We start from the raw sequence: 16,560 nt of genomic DNA, 5'->3' as shown, positions 1-16,560 counted from the left end.
ATCATCATCTGGGGTTCGTCTTTCTCCCTGGCCCCAAGCAGATCTTCCCTGCTGAGCTTCCAGCAGATCTCGGCTGGGAGAAGCATGAGGTGGAGCAGGATGTGGCAGCATTGGGGCTGACTTAGGGTTTAACCACTCACTCTCCTGCTAATCATGGGAACCCAGTGGCTGCAATCAGGGGGGGTCTGCACAGCCAGGCTGGCCCAGAGGAATGCAATGGGCTTTTCCACCCTAGGGGAGATGCTGGGAGCAAAGGAAGGAGCACCCAACCACATGCCAAGCAGTGTTCAAGAACAGCAGCACAGGAGGACTGGCTTTAACAGTTTATTTAAAATAAGTTTTGTTACAAAACAGGATTTTTAATTATTAAAATACATAGAAACATCTAATCATACAAAAGGCTAAATTTATTTTTCCCTTTTTTGTTTTTAAATAGAATATGCTGTGGAAGCGTGAGAGGAGAGGGCTGTGGTGGAAGCAGCCATCAGTGCATCCAGCAGGAGGAAACGTACCCACAGGTGGGTGCTCAGGACCATGGGCAGTGCCATCCCCTCCCATGCCCCTGCCAGCCACCATCCTCACACATAAGCCAACAGGCTTTTTGGGCTGGAGATTTGGGGTATTTTTGTTTGTTTTCCATTAGTTTTCCATTCCAAGTCCATGTAAACAGGCATAAATATTTCAAACACTTTTTCATCTCGACCACACTGTGATCTCTCTCGACAAGACAATAACTTTACAATAGCTTCATTCGAGACTGCGCAATCCCCCCTGGTGCCGTGGGACAGAGGCAGTCTGTGACCGCTCCGTGCCTGTGCTGGGGCAGGGCCTGGCAGCACTGGCACCACGAGGAACAGCAGCTCGGCTCATGCACAGCACCAGGGGCCTTCATGCAACAACAGGGCTTGAGAAACCGACGGGGAAAGGAGCTGCTGGAATTTTTTTTATGACTTATGCGGAGGAAATGCTGCTCTGAAAGACATCAGGCAGTTGCCCAGATGCAGTCTTGGGGGGAGCCAGAGCCAGGCTGGCCCTGTGGGGTTAGGAGAGGCATGGCCAGGGGCTGGCTTGGCCCTGAGCACCCCTTCCAGCTCCAAGAACCCCCTGCAGCCCAGTTTCATCGTAAAAACAAAGCTGGAGAGATGGAGGGAACACCCAGGAGCTCCCTGCTCTGGCTAAAAACAACTGTCACACAGCTGAGCATCTGAGGGGGCAGATTCCTGCCCAGCACCACTGTCCCCCTCCCTGAGAGAGGCGTCTGGCTGCTGGGAGACCCTGGTCCCATGCTGCTCATTGTGAGAGGTGCCATCACCCTCTGGTCACGGGTTCTGGTGGCCAAGGGAACAGCACCGAAGCCTTCGTGTCTTCCAGCAGCCATCTCCATGTTCCTGTGAGGGGCTGGGTCCTGGAGCAGGTTTGGTGCCCAAGCTGGGAGCTGGCACTCATCACAGTGGGACTGACCTCAGCTTCCCTGGGAGGAGACACATGTGGGTCACAGTAGGCGGGGACACAGCCACCAGTGTCAGTGACACACCACCCAGTCCCATCTGGTAGCATTGTAGCGAGAGCTGGTACCACAAGCATCCCCAGGAGCATCCCTGCACAGCCCAGCAGCCCTGCCCTGCCCTGCCTGGGAAGCGAGGTGAAGCAGAACCCTCCACCAGCACCCACCACAGGCACTCACCTGGCAGCCATGGCTGCCCCTAAGTCAGGCTGAAATCGAAGGGGAGAGAAGTTCAGCCTGGTGGCATTGCCCTCCCCACACCCCCTGAGCCGCCAGCAGCAGCTTCACACGAGGGTGCTCTGGGGGAAGTGCTAACCATGGCTAATTAGCAATTACTTAATGAGCTGATTATGAATCTGCTCACTCCCCCACGCAGGCTTTGCCACGGGCTTGTGGTGGGAGCCTCCTTGGATGGAGGGACCCCATACAGGCTCCCGAGATGCCCCACCACCCACCTGAAGTGTGGAGCTTCCTGCGGATGGAGGCGGAGCGACTGGAGAGCTGCCCTGGGCTGTGGGATGTGTGGCCCCGGCCAGGTGTTGCTGCAGAACCCGGTGAGTCACCCTGGGAGGAGATGGGGCACAGCCCCAGGGTCAGCCCATGCCAGTCCTCAAAGGGAAGGAATGGGGATGGGCTCATGGGCAGATCATGCCCGCCTGGGTAGCGGTGTCCAAATGTGCTCTGGCGGTACCATGGGCTGCTGCAAAACATGGCTTGGAACAGCCAAAGTAGAGCATCAGCTGGACACCTCTGCTTGGGCACCACCCACATCCCACTAGGTGATGGTCCCCAGTGGAGGTGGCTCCAGGGGAACATCCAACAGCCCGAGGGAAAATGTGTGGGGGCAAAACAGGGGAACTCCTGGAGTGAGGAAAGGCACCAGCAGCTCCTTGGTTACCTCCAGGTGCTCCTGGCTGGGCCAGGAGGCCAGCTCAGCCTTGCGGGAGACAGGACCCAGCTCCACGGAGCGAACCCTCTCGGCAAACTTCAGGGAGCAGAGCGTCTCGCTGGTGTTTTTCTCAGCGGGGGAGACCTGCAGTCAGGGAGGAGCAGGCAGAAAAGTCACCCTGGCAGCTGCCTGTGCACCCCAGAGGCTCCCCCCCGGCAAACCTGCCGATGGCAGCCGGTGAGATGCTATTATTAACCCGCCCCTCCCGGGATGGCTCTGTCCATCCGCGCCTGGGCCAGCTGGATCCCCTGTCACCAACAGCCACAGCGGGAGGGACAGCCGGGAATAGCTGTGGCAGGTGGCAGGGGCTTGGGCAGCCCCTGTGGGGGTTCGCTGTGGGCACAGGCAGGCGGGGCTGGGGGGTCACAAAAACAGGGGTGGAGGAGCTGCCAGAGCTTAAAATCCTCCCAGAAAAAGAGGGGATGTGGAGATGACAATATGCAAGGAGACTGTGCCCACAGGGATGGCCTCCATGTGCAGTCAGGGAGGGAAGGATCATGGACCTCCAAGTTCATTCCCATCCCTCCCCTCTGGGGTGCAGAGATGGGGACAGAGCTGCCTCTGGCACTGCAGTTGCAGACCGCATGTCCCCATGGGCAAGACCTGTCCCCTGGTTCCAGCCCAGCTCCTGCCTCCAGCAACCCTCCCACCTGCCCCAGCACTGCAGCAAGAAGGGACCACATTCATCCCAAACCCCACAGTGACGGGCCGTGGGAACGCTGGCAGGCCCTGGGTGCCCAGCCCCCTACCTGCACCATCATGAGGGTCTTGCTGTCGCCGCTGAGCGAGTCCTGCAGCAGGTAGGTCAGCTTGGAGTTGCGGAAGGGCACGTGGCCCTGCCGGGAGCGCAGGGCGTAGATGACGTCGCCCAGCGCCGAGAGGGACTTGTTGATGTGCTGCGCCTCGCGGAGCCGGCTGCCCTCCGCGCCCGACCGCCCCACCCGCTCCGAGCCCGCCAGGTCCACCAGGTTCAGCTTCCCTGAGGACACACAGCCAAACACCCCAGGCTGGCATCAGCGCCCGGCCACTGCACACATCCATGGGATGCTGCGGCCCCAGGCGCCCTGGGGAGGGGCTTGCCTCGTGGCACCCACCTGTGGTGCGGAGCCCTGTGCTGCGGTCGAGGCCACGGACGGTGATGATGAGGAGGGCGTGGGAGCGAGAGCTGTGCTCGTTCAGGTTGGTGCACTCTGTCACCCGTTTGACGTGGCCAAACTCGAAGACCTGGGGGAGTCCAAGGAGTTGGGGTGTGAGGCCAGTTCGGCCCAATCCCACGACAAACCCCCTGTGATCCAGGGACGCCCAGAGATGCAACCTGAGCAGTAGCCCCCCAGTGGACTGCCTGGTCCATCAGGGTGATGACCGCTGTCACATCTCAGCCTGGGGGATGCACCAAAGGCAGGGGGTGACAGGCAGGGCACTGTGGTGACAGCCGCATCCCACTAATCCCTCAGGAACCCTGGGCCCCACGCTTTTATTTTTAACCCCCTGTGGCTCACCCCATGGGACAGTGACCTTCACATCACACCCAGGGACCTATTTTGGTCTCCATTGCTCCCTACGGCTTCAGAAATGTTCCCAAATCCAGGGGTCACAGCCAAAGACCCCTCCCCGCGTTCACTGCACCCCTGGTGCCACCCTCCTGTGCCCGCCACCCCCCATCTCCCTGCACCTTGTTGATGTCCTCCACGCTCTGCACCCTGAATTCGGTGAGCCCGGGCACATAGAGCTGCCCGCTGCCATCGGGGCACAGCTTGATCTCCAGCTTCTCCTGCGGCTCCTTCCCCAGCAAGTCCCTGGGAAAAGGGGCACCCGTTACCATCCCTATCCCAGCGGGGTGCTGGCATCCCTTCCACAGCTCAGGGCTGTGTGCCAACACTGCCAGAGCAGCCGTCTCCTCCCGGGAAAGCTGCACATCCTATTTATAGACCTCAGCTCTCTTGGCTCTCATGTGCCTGCTCTCACCCAACTCTGTTCCCCATTATTCTAATGGATGTGCTCCCAGGATCCCCCTGGCCCCTCCAGCCTGAGGCTGGACAAGGGAAGAAAATATTTCTCATGTTCTCAGCTCTCAGTTACAAAGTCCTAAATTTAGCATCCGTGGGCAGGGGTGGAGAAGGGGATGCCCCAGCAGCTGCATCAGGGCCAGGGAGTGGGAGTGATGGCAGGGCAGGGAGCCTGTGTAAGTCATGGAGCTCGTGGGAAGGGCAGTGTGCACCAAAATAAATTAAAAATAAATCCTTGTGTGGACAAACGCATCACCCAAGGCCCTGGCACAAGCTGTGAGGCCAAGGCAGGGCTGGTGGGATGTGGGGGGGAGAGCAGCGTGGGGTGACACCCAAAAAACTTCTCCCCTCTCCCCGTACCTGAGTGACTCGTTGTAGATCTCAGCGGCGCTGACGGTGATGGCGTAGTCCCAGTCGGCTGCTTTGCCCCGCACCTCGGAGAAGAGGAGCTGCAGGGCCCGCTGGTTGATCCCTGGATTTGCTGCCGTTCCCTGATGGATTGGAGCGAGAAACAGGGGGAAAAACACCCTCTTGCATTTTATTCCATATTTTTTTGTGAGCAGAAGCAAAGCCCAGGGGGGTGTTGTGGAGCAGCAGTCACCGCCACTGGTGCCCGCCGGGTCTGAGCTGGCCACCAGCCTGCTTAATGGAGGGTGCTGAGATGGGGCACCATGGAGTGGGGAGCTGAGGAAGAAGATCAAAGCAAAGCCAGGCAAACTCACCTCCATCGTGTAGGTTTTTCCTGCCCCTGTCTGCCCATAGGCGAAGATGCAAACATTGTAGCCATCAATGCAGGAGGTGACCAGGGCTTGAACCTCCTGAAACACCTGGGAGTGACAGGGGAGGGTCAGGAGAAGGTGGCTGCATCCCTGCCTCACACCAGCAGTGTGAACAGCAGCACCCACCTCCTCCTGGGACGCTTGTGGGGGGAAGACTTTATCCAGCTCGAAGGACACCTGCTTCCCCTTGTGCAGGAGGTGCAGGACAGCGTCATCATCGGTGTCAAAAGTCACTGCATTGGCCGCCTCCGGGCCCTCACCATCCTCCTTTGTGATGGGGCGGACTCTCCCGAAAACACGGATGTTTCCTTGGATGGGGAATGCAGGGATGGTGTCGGGCCCAGCACATCCTGCTGCCACCCTCAGTAACCATCAAACAGCGGGCAGGCTGAACGCTGCAGCCCGCTGCCGACTGAAGCATCCCGCTGTCCACCCGAGCACCTTATGGGGATGCTCCCCTGTCCATCCTCCCCCTCTCAGGGACATGCTCTCCCACGATGGGACCTGCCACTCCCCCACACACCTTTCAGCCGCACCAGCTCGTTGTGACACTTCTTGCGGAGCTGCAGCTCCCGCCGGTACTTGCGCAGCAGTTCCCGGTTGGTGCTGTGCACCTCCTCGATGGCCTGGCTGATCTGCAGGGGTGGAGACCAGCGGCTCAGCAAGCCCCCCAGCACCTCCACTCTGCACAGAGGGGGACGGGGTGGCGGTTCCAGGGGGGCTCACCTCGGTCCTGGCGCTGCGCAGGGTCTCCTGGAGGAGCAGGGGGAAGTCGCGGACCTGACGCTTCAGGCTGTTGTAGTCGTGGGTGAGGGTGCGCAGGGCCGGCTGCAGCGTCAGCAGGTTGGTCCGCACACCTGCAGGCACGAGGCAGGGTGGGGGTCAGGTGATGGCACCCCAGCACCGGTCAGGCAACCCCACAAGCGCCCTGCACCCTCCTCACCTGCCAGGTTCTCGTGCACCGCCTTCATCTCCACCTGGGCGCGGGAAAACGCCTCTTCGATGGCACGGTTCTTCTCCTCCTCCATCGCCTGCATCTCCTCCAGCATCTGCCCGTGGGCTCGCTCCAGCTCGGCCTCGTACATCACGATCTGGGAGAGGAGCAAAGTGGGGGTGACGCTGACCTGGTGCCCACCCCCTGCCCACGCTGTGTCACCCAGTGAGCACCGGGCAGGCAGGGAACATGAGGGGAGTTCTGATTTACTCCTGTCGCACTCAGACCTGAGCTCGGAGCTGAGCCTCCGTCTTCTGGGAGCTTTGCAGCTGCTGTTCCATCTCCTTCAGCACCTGCCTCTGCATCGCCACCTGCTCCTGCAGGTACTGGTTTCGGGACTGGGTCTCGCACAGGGCTTGTTTTGCCTTGGCTGACTCCACCTCCACCGTCTTGATGATATACTGGGGGAAGAAGCACCCAGAGATGGGATGTACTGGGGAAACAGCACTCAAGGGGCCTGGAATGGAGCTGTTGTTTGCCCAGGGGGAGATAATTTAGGAAATCACTGTGCTGTGCTGATGTGCTCAGGGCAGAGAGATAGGTGGCACTTGCAGGGCAGCCAGTGGGCACTGCGAGGCACCCAGCCCAGCCAGGAGAGATGGAGAGCCCCTTGGTGCTCACCTTTATCTGCTGGGGCTGGGATTTGAGGCTGGCAATGGTCTCCTGGCTGTCCCGCAGCCGCCGGCTGAGCCGCTCCTCCTCCTCGGCTCTCTCGGCCAGGGAGTCCTTGAGCCGCAGCTCCACCTCGGCCAAGCGGTTCGTCTTCTGCTGCACCTCCAGCTCCAGCTCCACCAGCTTGGCCCGCGTCTCCTCTGCCTCCCGCTGCAGCTGAGACAGTTGCTCCAGCAGCCCAGCGTTCTCCTGGCCCCAGAACATGATGGACAAGGCCGTGTCACCCACGGGTGCCCGTCACTCTGCCACCACTGCCATCATCACCACCAGCCACTCACCTGGAGGTGGTGGCAGTCCCGGCACGGTGCCTGCTGCTGCTGCTGCCGCCGCAGCTCCCGCAGCTCCCCCTCGCACGCCTTCATCTCCTGCCGCAGGCGCTCGTTCTCGGCCGCCAGCAGGTCCCGGTGCTTCTCTGCATCCGTGCCCCCCTGCCAGGATGGAAGAGAAGATAGAATCTTGATGCACCCCTTGAGCCCAGCCTGCTGCTGCCCCGGGGAGCCTCTTCTTGCTGTACCAGCGAGCCCCCAGCCTGCCATGCTCAGGGAGCCACAGTCTCCTGCCACTTTGGAGCCCTGATTCTGCTGCACCCCAGGGAGCCCCCAGTCTGCAGCATCAGGGAGCCCCCAGCCTGCTCCATCACGGGAGACCCAGTCTGCTGCTCTCAGAGGAGCCCCAGCCTATCCAATGAGCCTGGGAAGCTCCAACCCCCAGAGGGGCTTTCACTTCCCACTGCAGGGTGACAGTGCCAGGGGACCTTTGCCTGCTGCATCCCAGGGACACTGGTGCAACATTGTGTTGGACAGAAAATCCCACAGACTTTTGTCCCTCACTGTATCTGGGCCCAGAGGGTCCAAACTGTGACCCTGGGGAGGTTTAGTCCACCTCTGCCCACCCCACATGCCCTCTTCCTCCTCAGGAACCCAGAGCTCCAGTGTCTCTCCAGGCAAAGGCGGCTCAGCCCGGTCCCAGTGGCAGCTCACCAGCTCCGAGTGCAGCCGGCCGATCTCCTGCGCCTGCTCCAGGACCTTCGCCTTCAGAGTTTCAACCTGCCAACACACACCAGGTTAACCAGGAAGCACCTCAGCAGTTTTTGGAGGAGACCCTGTGGTGCCACTCCAGCCACCAATATCCAGTCTGTCTCACAATTTTGTTAGGCCTTAATTTTCCACCTGGCTCTGAGCGCCTGATTCACATGACCTGATTAAAACAAGCGTTAATGAAAGCCTTGCCTTGACCTTGTTCAACCATGGGTATAATTTGTTCATGTTGAGCATTAGCAGAAACCATTATTAAAAAAAAAAAGAAAGGTATCATCTTTGGAGAAGGGAGGAAACAAACCTATCCATAACTGTGTTTGAAGAGCCAGAAGTGCCTTGCCCTCACAACATAGCTTTGTTTTGCCTTCTCTATTTTTCTTTCTAGGAAAGTTATCTTGGGACAAAGAGGGAGCAGGAGCTCTTCAAGGCCACATGTCTGAGTCTCACAGGAGGATGCTCCTCAGCCACCCCCATGTGGGCATCTGCCCATCTCATGGGACCAGGATGCCCTCCCTGCAAAACCAGGTGGATTCCAGAAATCCTCCATTTTATTTTGTGCAGGGACCAGTGAGGCTCTCCCAAAATCTGCAGTTATTTGAACAAACAGCAGCAGCGAGTGCTTGGTGAAGCCAGCAGTCTCGTGGACTGTGTATTAAAGGGGTTTGCTCACCTGCTCTGTCCCTTGTCCCCACGCCATAAACCTGCTGGGTGAGCATCACTACTGCCCCAGAGCTTACCCTAGAGGAAGCTGGACCTGCCTGCATGCTTCACCACCATCCCCCAGCTCCCAGCCTGGCTCCCAATTTCCCTACCCCAGAAAGCTGCCGAACTCCTGACTGGGGCGCGCCTGGATATTGCCCCATTCCAATAACAGCCTTTTCTCTCTAAGCAACCGGTCCTCTGTGGACCATAATTTACGAACTGCTGATTAATAACCAATGCAGATGTGCTGACACGGGGCTATAATTAATCCGGTAAGTTATTGAGCCGCGCCCTTGCACAGATGGCAGCACAACGGGCAGCACCTCCGTGTACCCCGCGCTTTTTGGGCATGGGATTCCACAGCTAGGGGTGGGGGAATGCGGCTGCTCCCTGACGGCATCGGGATCCCCTCCCTCCACAGCTGGCCCTTGAGTGGGAAAACCCCATTTCCATATTCACCGAGGGAGATTATTAAGGTATTTTTGTAAGCATTTTTAAGAGAGGGGAGGTACTGAGAAGACAGAGTCACGACTTGTTCCGGGGAATCCGCCAGCCCAGCCAGCCGGCACACACGCCGGAGCCTGCCCACCATTCCCTGTGCCGGTGGTGCCCAAAAATGCCGGTGCACCTCCACCCCCTACCTGCTCGGGCATCTCTGGCTGCATCCTGCTCTCTGGAGGTGACAGGGACTCCTTGGCAGCCGGATCTGGCTCAAGCCGTGGCCCGGCCATCCCCAAGCTTTGGAGGTTTGGGCCAGCACTTCACTCTGGTCGGTGTCAGCTGCCGAACTGGCCGGCGCAGGGCCGGCTCCCGCCGCGCTCGCGCTTGTGTCATGCAGAGCATGCCAACCAAATGCAGGACAATTACCTCCGCCTTTTTGACACCCGTGGAACAAGCAGAACCTGACTGCAACAGCTTCCACAACAGCCACATGCAAATCCCTTTACGAGCAGCCAGAATTTCCATCTCCCTGGGACGACCCAGGTCCTTGTGCTGAGAATACTCCTGCATCAGCGCAGGAGATGGGTTTTGGAGGAGGTCTGGTTGTGGTGGCCAAAACCTATCCCTTCTTCAAACAACTCTGTGCCTTCACATTCAGTTTCCACCTCCTGACTTTTATAAGTCACTAAAATTAAACTGCTGGGTTGGTCTAACGAGCTGATCCTGTGGCAGCTGTCCTGCTGCAGGGCTGCATCCCGATGCCCAAAGCCCTCTCGGCCACGTCATGACCACGGAGCCACACACCTTCACCAGCATGACTGTGGTGTCACTCAGGGGACTGCCAGCGTCCCAAGAGAGGCACAGCCAAAACCAGTGCTCAGGAACACCCGGCTCCCACATCATTCCTACACGTCCCAGCAAAGGAGATGCTCCATGAGGGAGGTCCTACACTCTTCCCAAGTGCAACCCTCACTAACTGCACACCACAGCACTCCAGCCAAGTCACAGCCCTGAGGCTGGAGGCCCTGACAGACCCCTTCGTGCCGCCCTGTCTCCACCATACCTGGCCTTGCAGCTGCAGAGAGAGGGAGAGCTCGTCGTTCTCCTGGGCAGCGAGCTTCTCCTGCAGCCCCAGCACCTCCTCCTGCAGCTGCAGCTTCTCCTTCTGCAGATGTGCCATGGAGGCCATCACCTTCTGGATCACTGGGAAGGGCCGGGTTGCTGGCAGGCTGGCGCGTTTCCCACTGCAGAGCCTCCCTCCTGCAGTGTGAGCAAAGGTGGAGCCGGTCAGGATTTGGCCGCCTCACTGGGGAGCAGAGTGCCAGCCATGGGGAGAGTCCCCAGGGGCTGAGGTGGAGATGAGAACACAGGAAACAAGACTGGCACAGGTTGCACGGAGAACGGTGATGCGTTGGGAGGCACATCCCGAGCGCCACGGTGCTGACCACAGCAGGCTGGGCTAACGGTGGTGTCCGGCCAGCTGAGCCCCAGGGCAGCCAAAGGGATGTGCCAGTGCCAGCGGAGCATCCCAGGCCGCAGCACAGAGCACCTGCCCCCGCCACTGCGCACTGACCCAGCCCCATCACATGCCGAGACGCTGCCGCCTCGCTCTGATAACAACCGCCTTCACCCCGGCGCTGATTCACCCCGGCATCCTTTCTTCTGAATGAGCAGGTGCCGGTGGAAAACCAGTGTGTGATCATGTCATGTCATTAAAGCCTGCGTCACTACACACAAATATAATGGAAGCTGAAGGAAAATTATACGGGTACTCTGAATGGCCATATTGCCCAATCCTCCCGTGTTTGGCTTTCTAACCTTCCTGCTATTATTTTAAACATCGTTTTCTGCATGTTAATAGAGCCACCAGCGCTGACAGAAGCCAACCTGGCCGTACATCAGAGCCTACCAAATGACCTGGTAGTTCCCAAGAAGCAATGAGCTGGCCTGACTCATTCCCAACGTGGGGATGAAGCACTGTGGCGAGGGAACTGGTGGCCAGGATCCCGGCTACCCGGCACCCTTCCCTGCCTGCCACGCATTTCATCCGCTGCCACCAGAAACCTGAGGTTTCAAAAGGCAGGAGCTGATGCTGGGAATCGCTGTGCTGCCCGCGGGAGGATGCTGCCTGCTTCATGGGAAATGTCCTGAATACAAGAAGAAAGACTTTTTTGCCTGTGAATCAGACTTTCTACCTTTAAATGGGGTGAAGGAGGCAGCAGAACAGGCATAAAAATGAAATGCTGCACCAAACCACAGCTTTGATGCTGACAGCACGCCATGGGACTCATCCAGCAGTGGCTGCAGAAGAGATCACTGGGTCCTGTCTTCCTGCTGTGGGCTGGATATCCCAAAAAAGCACTGGTCGAAACTGGCTTTATTTTCTTTTCATGCTGAAAGCTCAGGCCACCTCAGGCAGGGGACTGTGGTCTTCTCTTTAAAACCAACACAGACAAAACCCACCCCAAAACTTCCAAAGCTGACAGGAATGCCAGCTCTTGCCCCTTGGGGAGCGTGAAGGGATAAGACAAAAGCACAGGAGGCAGGAGGCTCCTGCAGACACACGGCATGTCTGCACACATCATCCACACTAATCCTGGGCTGGGACCCAAGGCAGAGCCAGGCTCAGAGCTGCAACACTCAGCTGCAAGTCAAACTGCCAGGCAGGGAAATCCCACAAGGGATAACACCTTCCTCCATGCTCCAGCACCTTCTTCCTGTGACAGCATCCATGGGAGAGGAGATGCTGCCCTGTGTTGTTACATCTCCCCTGGGCAGATGCACTGGTGGTGATGAGGTGTCTGAGTGCAGCAGGCACAGCACACTGACCCTCCTGCTTTCCCAAATGTTCTGAAACCCATTTGGAAAGATGCCTGTTTCCTTGGCTCTGCCCTGCTTCCACTGCCACACAGACTCCCTTTCTCCTGCTTCCCTGCCCCTTCCCAGCAGCCACCCCACACCGGGAGCTGCTCTGGGACACAGCCTGGGACCATGCCAGCAGCAGCTCCTGAGATGCACCCTGACAAGCCTGCACACTTCAGTCCTGACAGAGAGAGACAGGAAACCACAGGATTTCCCTAACCTGACACATTTCCACACATGTTACATTTTCCTTAAGAAGGAGGAAAACAGCAGTGGATTCACCGGAGCTCATCTGCTCTGCTCATCCAGTTCAATAATTCATCGGTCCCTGCCACCACCTGGCAGCTGGCTGGTGTTGGATTTCTCCTGTGACCTGCCCCGCTCCATGAGGCAGACACATCCATGTGCACACTCCTGGAGGAGAGGTTTCCCTGATACCCACCGGCAGGAACCGAGAGCCCAGCCCGTCCCATCCCATCCCAACCCTCCTCCCCAGCGCCCACCACTGCATCCCCGCTGTCCCCCCACCTGCTTTCTCCAGGTTCATGGTGGAGGCTGCCTGCACCGCTGTGGCAGCTGCTGGCTGGCAGGGAGATGCCAGCGGCTCCTCCGTGGTTGGTGTCAGGTCCGAGTGCCGGGGCTCCTCCCGCCGCTTGCACGCCGTGTCCCGCAGGGCCTGTGTCCACGAGAAGAAAGAGGCCAGAAAGGAGAGGTGAGGTGCAGCAACTGGGCACGCCGTGCTGGACATGATGCCAGCAGCCAGCACTCCAACAGGCTGGCTGGGAATGAGCAGGGAGGGCAGCGCAGAGGACAGGACAGTGGGGCCTGGGAAAATCCTCCCTCTGAGGGAGTTGGGTTTTGGGAAGCTGCCACAATGAACTTATCATCTTGCTTTTAGCTCTCCCCATAAACAACTCCTTCTCTCGGACTGGTCGTGCAGTTAAACTGAATATCAACTATTTTTCTTTCTACAGCCTTAAAAAATGACCTTGACTTGCAGGCAGGGTTGAATGTGAAGTTGCTTGCTGTGAACTGTGGCTCAGGTAATTCCATGCCCAGTGGGATGGAGTCCAGCCCCGAAAAAAACCCAGAAGAAATCCAGAGGAAGCTTTTGGAAAGCTGAGATAAAAGGTGATGATCAGCTGAGCTCACCCTGGTCAAAAATGCCTTTTCTAACTTTTATCTCAGAGCCTGTGGCATCACCCCGCAGATCAGCGTTGCTGGGGAAACATGTCTCACCCCAGCAGAAGGGCAAACATGCCAGTAATTTGAGAATAATTTGGAAGGAGGTGGTGGCAGCATCCTCCTGGAAAAGCCGCGTGTCTGCGGTGCCTCTGCATCTGAGACTCCAGGAGGGTTTTGCCGGAGGGAATTCATTGAGGCTGGTGTGAGATAAGACAGTGTTTTTCTTCTTTTCAAAGAAGGGGAATTTGAATTGATTTGCCTGAAGCCCAGAATGAACTAGTGGCAGCAACACCAGTACGCAGTGTCCCGACACTGTCCCTGGCTGTGCCACCCTTCCACCTCCTCCTCCTCCATCCCACTGGCAAACACCACCTTACGGCACTGCATTTCCTTATCACACTTCTGCCTTGAGCTCTCCTGCTATCATGACCCATTAGTGACCCAGAAAATGTTATTCTGGGCTGTTCCCCAGCATTTTTGATGCCTTGTGAGTCCCAGGAGATGCTCTTCCCTCCCTCCTCAAGGCAGCAGCTCTGCTCAAGGCATTTGGTGCCGGGGTCCAGGCAGAAACTGGCTGCAGTGAGGGAGGGAACAGCTCCCACTGAGGGATGGCCCAGCTGAGTGCAGGGCATCCTCCCCACCATCCCAAAACTGCCCTCCCCACCCAAGCCACAGCTGGCTCAACACTCCTCACCTGGAGAGCCCGGCAGAGCCCACGAGGGTTTGCAGCGTCTGGCCAGCTCACACCGAGGATTTTATGGTGAAGCAGAGGGATCCGGGGAGAGGCGCCTGCTCTGCTCCCAGCACTGAGCCTGTCCTGCCCGCAGCCTGAGATGGAGCAAAGAGCATCACTGGATCAACCTGAGAGCCCGGGATGGACACAGCTTTTGGCCTAGCTCAGCAAACCCGCCTCCTCCTCCCTGCCGCCGCCACCGCACCGGCGTGGCAGAGATGGTGCCTGACTTTTATTAAAAATGTTAATTATGTTAATTAGAAAAATTATCCCTTGGGGGGGCGGAGACTTGTTGCCAGTGACTAGTAACGAGAATTCAGGGTGCAGCATCCGTCTGGCCCCTGCAGGACCAGATCCGTCCCCCCACCAGGGACATCCCAGCTCTGCCCCTTGCCAAGCCGCTCCGCTTCCTGAGATCCTATCTCGGAAAAGCTGCCAAAGCCAGCTTGCATCACCGAAACCAGACGGACGGACCCTGACGGCGTCACCTCCCTCCACTGCCCCCAAATATTTCCTTTATTTGTCAGGCAGCCAAACTCGAAAGCAGCCAGGGCAGCAGTTCCTGCCCTGCTGAGCCACGCAGAAGGAAAAGAGCAACTCGAGAAGCCTTCTCCCACGGCTGTGTCCTCCTCTGCTACAGGAAAAGCAGCTGGTGAGGGCTATGCCCCACTGCTTGGGGACCCTGCGCCCTCCCCCACACACACACCTGCCTGCCACAAATGCTGCCACCATCACAGGCAGCCAAATCTCTTCTCCAGCATGCAGGGAAAAAAAATCAGCAACCCACAAATCAAACCTCAGTAATGCAGTTTTTTCTCTAAAATCATCCAGAGGCAGTTTGGCCCGAGGTGGACGCCGTGTCTGGAGGGAAATGTGCCCTGATGAAGTTAGGCTATCACTCTGGACTTCTTCCCAGCCTCTAATTATCCATAACATTTCGCACGCGCCGGGAAAATTGAGTGTTTCCAAAGCGTTGGCGAATGCCCCGATAAAAGGCGATGAGTTCCCCATCCCGGCACGGGCAGAGGCAGCCACTGGGCAGAGGAAATGCTAGAAAACCCCGTTTTCAGAGGCTTTGATGCCAATCAGCACTTGGCTGGACTGGCCTGACTGCCAGGGAAGAAGCAGTGTCAGGAGAAGCAGCCGCCAGTACATAAGGATGGATAATGCTGAAGCCAATAGCAAAAAGAGCTCAAATGGGGGGGGGTTCAGCCCCCTGCTTTGCCAAAACCCATTTGGCACCACTGGAAGGGAGGTGGGCAGGGCTGTTTCCCAACAAGCGGCTGCAGGCTGGGGCAAGCAGCTTCCCGCCCGCCCGCCAAGCAGCTCAGCTACCGCGGAGGAAAACCCCGACTAAACTCACCCACGGGGTCCATGCACTGGGGAGGGACAAAGACACCTTCCAAGGAGATGAAGCCAGGTGAGGCAAGGGCCCTATGTCTGCCCTGCCACGCTGATCGCTCCGTTTTCTTTCTTACATGTTAAATTTTAACCATTCTCCCTAAGTTTGCCGCTCGGAAGGGCCAGGAGGGAGATGGAGGCAGCCCTCTCTGCTCATCTGCTGTCCACTGCTTTGTGCCCGCTTCCCAGTCCCCGTTTCTCAAATCTTGAGCTTCATCCGGAAAGAAATGTGAAAAATGCAGGCTGGCCTGTTCCCAGCCTCTCCTTTCCCAGTGAGCAGGGCGTGAGCTCGGCAGGCTGAGCCCCAAGGGGCAAGGACAAGCCACCGCGCCGTACTCACCGTCCGGGACAAGGTCCTTCGTCTTCCAGACGGCTCCGCCGGAGGGCCCGGATCCCAGATCCCAGGCTGTGCGGGATGTGATCATGGCACGGGGGTCCCGAGTACAGCAGCACCTCTGCAGAGAAGCGCAAGGACGGACATCTCAGCCGTGCTCTGTGTCCAGCCGTGAATCCCAGCGGACCGCGCCAGGGCAGACCACGACAGGAACACCGGTGCCGACTCCCGAAACCCGCAGGAAGTTGCACCAATCCCGATTTCGCTCCCGAAAAGGCGACAGCCCCGGGCTCCCTCCGTGCTCCCGGCGGATGTGACATAAACAGTGTCTGTAATTAATTTACTCATTCCCGAAGCCTCTCCAGGCCCCTCCTAACCTCCGGCCGGGGCTAACTTAGGGAGTTAGGAACTCCGGGACTACGGGCAGCTCCGCACACACCGCTCCGCTCCGCTCCGCACCGCCCGGCACCGCCCGCTCCGCTCCGCACTCGCCGCACACCCCGCACCGGGGGCCGGCTCGGCGGGGAAGGGGGCGCGGAGCCCCGGGACCGCCTGCCCGCCCTCCGCGGGGTCCCTTCTTCTCCCGACCGGCGGCCCCGGGAGGCGGCTCCGGGAAGGCGGGAGCCGCAGCGGGGCGGTCCCGGTCGCGGTCCCGGGGAGCAGGAGGCGCAGCCCCGCCCCGCGCCTCCCCGATGCTGGTCCCGGTGCCGGTGCTGGACCCGGTGCTGGTCCCGGTCCCGGTGCTGGTCCCGGTGCCGGCGGCGCCGCCCACCGCAGGCTAACGGGGAGCCGCGCTCTCGCCGCGCCGCGGGTGCTCCGTGCCGGCACACCCAGCTCCTCAGACAAAGGGAGCCCCTGCCCAGCCCGCTCCCCCCTCCCGCCGCCGGTGCCGTCCCCGCGGGGCACTCACCGGGTGCGGGTCGGTGGCGGCGGGGCGATGGACGGTGCCAACCCCGGCCCC

The 16,560-nt window shown here is 58.9% G+C and overlaps 1 protein-coding gene across 2 annotated transcripts; it reads right to left on the bottom strand.

Annotated features, from left to right (window-relative positions):
- Window positions 1-308: 308 nt before the first annotated feature.
- Window positions 309-16,345, bottom strand: KIFC3 (kinesin family member C3). Of its 2 annotated transcripts, XM_050311307.1 has the most exons (20): window positions 15,606-16,344; window positions 13,826-13,959; window positions 12,475-12,622; window positions 10,148-10,344; window positions 7,885-7,950; window positions 7,183-7,332; window positions 6,854-7,093; window positions 6,460-6,633; window positions 6,182-6,329; window positions 5,965-6,095; window positions 5,762-5,873; window positions 5,365-5,546; window positions 5,182-5,286; window positions 4,820-4,950; window positions 4,126-4,249; window positions 3,548-3,677; window positions 3,203-3,432; window positions 2,403-2,537; window positions 1,960-2,068; window positions 309-1,471 (listed from the first exon to the last, which is right to left on the bottom strand). In XM_050311307.1, exons 1-20 carry the CDS (start codon window positions 15,688-15,690, stop codon window positions 1,446-1,448), a joined length of 2,757 nt encoding a protein of 918 aa, XP_050167264.1. In that variant the 5' UTR covers window positions 15,691-16,344; the 3' UTR covers window positions 309-1,445. The 2 variants fall into 2 exon arrangements, with proteins under 2 accessions (XP_050167264.1, XP_050167263.1); XM_050311306.1 differs by lacking the exon at window positions 309-1,471 and having other exon boundaries at window positions 1,480-2,068; window positions 15,606-16,345.
- Window positions 16,346-16,560: the final 215 nt, after the last annotated feature.

This window comes from Myiozetetes cayanensis, unplaced genomic scaffold (assembly GCF_022539395.1).
Source record: "Myiozetetes cayanensis isolate MyiCay16 unplaced genomic scaffold, myiCay2020 scf16, whole genome shotgun sequence".
NCBI lineage: Eukaryota > Metazoa > Chordata > Aves > Passeriformes > Tyrannidae > Myiozetetes > Myiozetetes cayanensis.
The sequence above is the reverse complement of the archived record's forward strand: the minus strand, read 5'-3'. Positions and strand labels throughout refer to the sequence as shown.